The sequence below is a fragment of the Pyrus communis genome, chromosome 13 (genome assembly GCF_041283825.1).
Source record: "Pyrus communis isolate YQ-2024b chromosome 13, ASM4128382v1, whole genome shotgun sequence".
In the NCBI taxonomy this organism is placed as follows: domain Eukaryota; kingdom Viridiplantae; phylum Streptophyta; class Magnoliopsida; order Rosales; family Rosaceae; genus Pyrus; species Pyrus communis.
The window spans coordinates 23791575-23799533 of NC_142577.1; the positions used below are offsets into that span (position 1 = coordinate 23791575).

The 7959-nt window shown below is 35.2% G+C and overlaps 1 protein-coding gene and 1 pseudogene across 1 annotated transcript; both read right to left on the reverse strand.

Moving 5' to 3' along the window:
* Nucleotides 1-296: 296 nt before the first annotated feature.
* On the reverse strand, nucleotides 297-1355 carry LOC137734170 (uncharacterized; annotated as a pseudogene).
* A 1548-nt stretch (nucleotides 1356-2903) lies between these two features.
* JAZ10 (jasmonate-zim-domain protein 10) lies at nucleotides 2904-5604 on the reverse strand. Its single transcript, XM_068477593.2, has 4 exons — nucleotides 4961-5604; nucleotides 4721-4853; nucleotides 3949-4006; nucleotides 2904-3289 (listed from the first exon to the last, which is right to left on the reverse strand). The coding sequence occupies exons 1-4, from the start codon at nucleotides 5360-5362 to the stop codon at nucleotides 3253-3255; spliced, it is 630 nt and encodes a 209-aa protein (XP_068333694.1). The 5' UTR covers nucleotides 5363-5604; the 3' UTR covers nucleotides 2904-3252.
* Between the last annotated feature and the right edge of the window lie 2355 nt (nucleotides 5605-7959).

Below are 7959 nucleotides of genomic sequence, written 5' to 3' on the forward strand. Positions count from 1 at the left end.
GCTTGCCCTGAACCTTCAATTACATCTAAAGGTCCTGATATTGTTGTTACCCCTACTCTTGTAAGTTTTAAGTTTGAGAAATACTTTCGATCACGAAGTATTGTATGTGTGGTTGCACTGTCTGAAAGACAAATATCTCCGCCATTTCTCATGTTCTGAGAATAACCACAGTTTTTATCCATGGTCTCTGAGTAAGAGAATCATAGTTAAAAGCAAGTTATAACAAGAAATTTACATGCCACTTTTATTGAATCTGAAATACTACAAGTTCAGCATAATAAAAGTACAGCAATGATTCAATTGGACCGGTATACTTCATTTTCCCTTTCCACAATAAAGTCTGGAACATCTAGATGTGTTGTGTTCAACTGCCCTGATAAGTCAAACACTGGATCAGGTATATTCATTGGTCTAGCCTGGTCGAGAAAATTGGTCTCGACACCCTTCTCCTTGAGGGAGGCTTGATACAGATCCACTAGATGTTTTGGGGTACGACAAGTACGCGCCCAATGCCCATTGCCACCACACCTATGGCAGACTCCTTCAGAGTTTCTAAGAGCATTGTTCATATGAGCTTTGCCTTTGTGGCGATTCGCATTTTTGAAGCTCGAGCCTGAATTATGCCTCGGAACCTGGTTGTGAAACTGAACTCCATGGTTCTTGCCTTTCCTATTCCATCGACCTCGCTTGTGGCCACGTCCTCGTTTATGATTATCACCACCAGAGGATGTGGCGTTCACTTCGAGGGAAGCAGCATTCACTTCTGGGAATGGTGCAGATCCAGTAGGTCGGGAATGATGGTTTTTCATCAGGAGCTCATCATTCTGTTCAGCTACTAAGAGCGCAGATATCAGCTGGTTGTACTCAGTGTAGCCTCGCGCTCTATACTGCTGCTGCAGGAGCACGTTGGAGGCATGAAATGTGCTGATAGTCTTTTCCAGCATATGCTCCTCAGTAATAATATCCCCACAGAGCTTCATCTGAGAGGTAATTCTGAACAATGCAGAATTGTATTCTGCCACTGACTTGAAGTCTTGAATCCTCAGATGAGTCCACTCATAGCGGGCCCTTGGAAGAATCACCGTTGTCTGGTGATTGTATCTGTTTCTCAAGGCATTCCAGAGAGCTAACGGATCTTCAACCGTTAAGTACTCACTCTTTAGCGCCTCATCAAGATGGCGGCGAATGAAAATCATGGCCTTTGCCCGATCTTGAGATGATGAGTTGCTCTATTCCCTGATGGTATCTCCAAGATTCCCTGCTTCCAGATGGATCTTGGTATACAGTACCCAGGTCAGGTAATTCTTCCTGGTAATATCCAGGGCAGCAAATTCAAGCTTCGCCAAGTTCGCCATTTTCTTTTCTAAAAGAAAATGAGATGTGTAAGAACTTGCAATAATATGTATTCCTAGAGGAATATGATGTTAGAACTTCTGGTTCTTACAAATTTTTCATTTTCATCTTCAGGCCAAAATGATAAGCACTCGAAACTTTTGACTCGAGATTTTCAGGGTGAATGAGGAGGGCGATCGTACCGCACCATTCTCATTGAAATAATGTAATATAGAATGAGCGATTATTCCGCACCACTCAAGTAACAGGAAAATTAAATATGCAGAGCAACGTGGGCGATTATACCGCACCACATAAAATTGCAATGAAATTAAACAGCAGGTAAATTCGAATATGCAGGGTAGGGTGGGCGATTATACCGCTCCACCTAACATTTGCAGTAAAATTAAATCTGCAATCCAAGATAGGCGATGATACCGCACCGTCTTGGATCACAGTAAGAATAAATTTGCAATTCAAGATGGGCGATTGTACCGCACCATCTTGGATTGCAGTAAAATTAACATAAATAAATACTGGGTTAGTAATCAATCTCTACACCAAACAAGTAATCAAAGATGTATGTAACCGTTAGATTGAGAACTAAGAGCAGGCATGGAGCAAACAGTTCGTCGCGAGGGTATACGGCGCAGTTAAGGCAGAGGAAGAAGATGAACAGTAAAAACCTTAAAGGAAACATTTTTTCTTTCTTTCGTTCGTTCGACGAAGAGAGATGAGAGAATAATTATATTTAGAGACTCGTGCTGATAACGTGTTATAAAAAGGTCAAAGTTAGAGGAATAACCTTTTTAATGGTAGGTGCAAGGTAGATGTAAAATGCCACACTAAAACTATAGCACAAGAGGATAACAAATAAAAGGCAGAGGAATAGATGATGTTACTGATATTTCTCTCTTGTTTTGCTTCTTCTTATATTTTCTGTTACATGAAAACATGCGGAGTGCTCTATTTATAGAGCAACTCCAAACTGACGCATTAACTGCATGTTGAAACTTATAACACGTCCTCTGACAATACAATTTCATATTCAACTTTCACTTTGCATGGGCATTGAAAACTTCTACCCATGCTGAAGAATTCTGCTAACATACTATGTGGGCATTCATTGCCTTCAGACTTTTCAACAACTTTTAGATAATTTCCTTTAATATTTCTCAAATGAATAATGGTGAGTTTGGTCATATTTTGGTAGCCGTGCGTGAAAAGTAAGGTCCACCGTCAGGCAAACACGTTTTAAAAATTTGAATTCAGATTTCTATTACTTTATAGTACAAGTCACAATACAAACAAGATGTATTATTCCAATGGAAACCAAAGTAGATACTACAGCAGGAGACACGGTTCCGCCAAATTCAATTCAAACCATTTTAAAATAGCAAATAAAAAAACGGAATTGTTATTAGCATTTCAAAATTTTTATTCTACATATTTTTTTTCTAATTATAAAATGTGTAGAGTGCCAAATAAAATTTTTAAAATGCTAATGACAATTTACTAAAAAAAAAATATATATAGAGTATTCAACAATATGTGACTAATAACAATAATAATAAATAATAATAATTATTATATTAAATAATAGCAATATAAAAAAGCTTACAAATAAAAGAATGGTCTCAAAATATTCCACTTTGAAAGACCACATGAAAGTTTCAGGAAGCAAACATAGATATGAATGCCCCAAATAGCCAAGGGCCATCACTAAAACGTGCAAAGAGACTTTACGACAAGTGCTTTTGCTTCCTTCACAAGGAAACAATATACGCTCTCATCCTTCGTTTTCTACTAAAATAAGTGCTTTTTCTTTCTTAGACAAGGAGGTTGGAATCAGTCTTCTCTGACAGTCTCCTCTCCTTCTTCTTCTACTTTTGTCATGTGCTGGTTGTCTAAACGCGTTAATTAGGTTTGGTCAGCATAAGGAGAACCCGCATTCAACCTGTCAATCATATTCAAAACAAAAAACGCGTTATTATTTTCACGTTTACTATTTATTTATCACACTTGATTAATCATGGACTAAGTATGGTGCACAATTAAAATTATTTAAGTGTCACATGATTTATGTGAGTTTATGATAAGGACAAGACAGAATCATAATGATTCAAAGTTTAAAACTAGTTTTTATTATTGTTTTTCAATTATGGGTTCAATACTACATATCATCCAAAGTAGCGTGTGTTTTAGCTATTACATTTTATTTTTATAACTATTTTTTTAGTACATAGATATTTTTACACTAAGGGAATGAAGAGTTTGGCTAAACCACACAATGGGCAACCTAATTTAGTAACGAATTCGTCATCCACGAGATTCGAACCTGAGACCTCTCACTTATAAGTGAAGAGAAACCTAAGATCTCTCACTTACAAGTGAAGAGGAATAACACTAAATATCAGCCATTCATTTCGAATACAATTCGGGTAGCATTCAATATTACATAACATTGAAGAAAAATTCTTTTATCATCAAAACCTTCTTGTTATTTAAGTTTATCGGAAGTGATTTTTATACTCTTATTTTTAGATTGAGCAAAGCAAAATTTTCGGATGAAACATGAAATAACATACAAAACAAGAAATTCATGCGTCAATTTACCTCTCTTTGCGTTTCTCGAGAAACCTCTGCAATGACTTAGAACGAGTAATTGGTAGATCTGCACAATTTATAAAAATAAAAATACGTGAGGACAGTGTGACTTAAAATGCTAACTTGTTAGTGTTTGAGCATTAAAATTGCAGGATATCACTAGTAATACTACTATATATAATATAATAGGATAATACTTGTGTTTCCCTCATGAGAACCTACTTGTCCTCCGATTTATGGTTAACGTAGTTTAACTATAAGAATTTCATAATAAGAACCCTTCATATTTTTTATCATCAACAAAAGATCATTTCTACAAAAAAAAAAAAAAAAAAAATCATTTAATTTGAAAATAGTTTAACCATTCGTGCGTATCACGATTTTGATAACAATTAGTTTTCTCATGATGAACCGTCTATTTGTTTGCTGCATATGAATTTCTAAACTATATTTAAATTGAATGATTTTTGTACAGATATAATGTTTAGATGATGATCAAGAGTATAAATACTTTGAATGATGATTTTTTTATTTTTTTTTTGAACAATCGATATTATCTACACTAAGGGAAGAGGTGGGCTTAATCTCACAATGGGCTAACAATATTGTGATTCAAATTTATCTTTTGGCGAAAATCGGACCTAAAACCTGTAGACAGTACTAAGTGGGGGAGAAACACAAGCATTATCCTATATAATATATCAACTTACTTTACCTCTCTTTAACAGAAAATTTCTCACAGAGGAACTATCAAATATTATTAGGGAAAGTAAAGACTAACATTCGCTAAGAGGATCCACAAGTTGCTGCTGCTGCTCACTTGGATGAAGAGCAAGTTTTGGATCGACGGCTAACGCTGCTTCTGCAGCTTTGCGGGAGTTTCCTTCCAAAGCAAGTTTCAATATGCTATCCGCCTGCACAACAAAACCCAATCATCAATAAATCATAATTAGAAACTAACTACCAACTCATTAAAAAAAAATTTGTTAATTAAGTAAGATGGGGAAGAAGAAGAACAAACCTTGTCGCGAGGGACATTGAAAACAGAGACGGTGCCGTTGTAGAAAATCGTCATCGGCGTTGTTTCCAGGAGGCTCTCGGAAGTTGCAGACGCGACAGAGGAAACGGAAGTGGCGGTGGGAACGTAGAGTGGCAAACGGGGAAACAGGACTTGCTCCACCTTGGGGCTCGACGGCACCGAAAACGATTTCCTCGGATTTGGAATGCTGGGACTGGCATTGCCGGAAGCGATGACGGACTTGAAGGCCTCGGGGTTGATCTTGGACATGGCGGTGTGAATGCCTCGGAAGCTTCTGGGTCGGTGGAGGAATTTCTGGAATTGGGATTTGGAGGAGTAGGAGGGGGCCTCCCGGTGGTGCTGGTCCATGCCGAAGAAGTCGAGCTCGACAGTGGCTCTGGACATGTTTAGACGGTGTTTGTTGAATTGGTTGAAAGAGTTTGGTTTGGAATTTGGAATCTGGAAGAATGTAAGGGTTGGGGAGGTTTGGATTGGATGACCGACTTATTAAATGGCAAAGGCGGGAGAGAGAGGAGCAACTTTAAAGGGCACGGGATTCATGTAATGTGAGTTAAGCTGCACTGGAATGCTTTATGAGCGCACGTCTTCCACGAGGTGCAAACAATAAAAAGAAAGCGAGAGAGAGAGAGAGAAAGAACTGGTCCAACTAATACACTGTCACATTGTTTTTGTTATGGAAAATGCAAATATTAAAATATGAAATGAATTGGACTTTGCTGCTGCTATACTAGTCGTCTTCGTAAAGGAGGTCCAAGTGGTCATTTCACAAATTGATAATTCTTTTCTGGTGTAGGTCGTCATCACTTGTATGCTGCATAGAGTAGGGCAACGCGTGTTGTCATGAGAAAAACTTCCGTGAAATTGAGATGAGATGACGGATTTCGAATTAATTATGAAATGTTCCATGAGAAAATTAAAATATATGATAATACGTGATAAGTTTGAAATACTGTTGTTCTAATGTTGTCGTTGCATGTTAGAGTTCACTAATGATTGCTTTCATTATAGACACGTTGAAATTTTTATTACAAACTTAAGTGCTTTCTAAAAGTGCTTTTATAATGCAACAATGCAAAGCATTTGTAACCGTTTTGGAAACATTTTGGAAGAACCCTCGGTCAGTGGCTTGAACCGTGTGTTTTGGATTAAACCGTGGTCAATTTATTTATTGGAATGCTTCAATATTTTGGTAATGAATTAGCCCACAAGGTATTAAGACTTGGTAGTTGATTGACTCATGCTCTCTCTGCTTTTCTGGATGCCTTCAGGTTTCAGCAATATGACTTTTCCAAAGCCTTAATATTATTTTTATTTATTTTTTTTTATGCTTTGGAATGGCCTCTTTTTCTATTTTTAATTATTTTTTAACAGGTATTACTAGGATTAGGTTAAGAGCTCGTTTGAAAATAATTTTAAAATAACTGAAAACATTTTTAGAGAAAATATTGTTGAGTTTTAAAAACACTTGAAGTGCTTCATACAAGACTTTTCATCTAGGATGAAAAGTAATTAATTATACATTGCATGCAAATAGAAGAAGCTACATTCACCTTGATATAGAAAAATGGTGATACAAAGAGTTTCTTTTTCTCAAATGGCAGAGTCCCCACTCCAAGATGCTAATGCTTTACATTCTTTTAGCAACTCTTTCCGATTGTTATATATACAACTCATTTCCTCCTCCCTATTGGAATACAAACACGAAAAAAATATAGTTAAGACCTACTCTAACTTTTGGAGTAAAACTCAAATTTTAGGTTCTAAACTTAATCCAACTTGCTCCAATCCTTAGACCATCTCTAACCCATAGGATAAAACTTAAAATATAAGCTTTTAAAACCCCCCCCAAACCATCTCCAACCATGGGCTAAAATAAGCCTTGGGGAGAAAATATATCTATGGGCTAGATTTTCTCATGATTTAAGTCTGGCTTAAATTATTCTGGACCCACCAAACTGTCATATTTCAAACATTTTTTTGTTCTTACTTATAATATAATGGCTATGATCAAATCAAATCAAATCTAATAGTAAAAAAAAGATTTGACGGCCCAAAATTAAATATAATGTCTAAAATAATTTAAATCAAATTTAACTTAAAACTTTATAAATACCTATGTATTTGTATGGTTTTTAATTACTTATTGGAATTTAAATATTTTTAGATTAAAATGTTCATAAAAATATATTAAGATAATCTACATAAACTTTATTTAAAAAAAAAGAGTTACCGAAAACATAAAGTTAGGCTAAAATCATTATTTAATCATCACGGGCTAAAATTTTAAGCCACAAGGGTTGGAGGAGAAAAACAGTTTCTAGCTTATGGCTTAAAATTTTTTGGCTTAAATTTTTAAGCTTTATCCCCAAGGGTTGGAGATGGTTTTGGGGCAAATATGACTTAAAATCCAAAACTTATTTCTGGCACAAATTTAGCCCAAGATTCCCCTTGGGTTAATTAGTGGGATTGGCCCATTATATATGCGTATTTTTTTTTAATTTTATATTTATAAATTCATTTAATCCAAAGGTTAAGATCTAATTTGATCAAATCCAACGGTAAAAAAAAATCTAACAGTCCAAATTTAAATCCAACAACTAAAGTAATTAAAAAAAAATTATTTTACATGTTTCATATTCTTTGGTAGTGTTCCACGAGTTTCATGGTGCCGGTTTAATGATTTTTAATATTTGTCAGAATCTAAATATTTTTAGGTTAAAACATTCATAAAATTAAATTTGGATAGTCTACATAATATTTTTTTTTTTTAAAGTTACTTTAAGAAAAAAATTATTCTAAACTCATTCTTTAATAATTTCTGGGTTAAAACCTAAATTTTTTTGGTTAAAATTATTAAGTTTTAACCCAAGGGTTAGAGATGGTCTAAAGGTGATGATAGCTTCAAATTTACACTATAATACTAGAAAGACCTTTTTTATATGGAGTAAAAGATACTTATATGAAAAGGCATTTCTCACAAC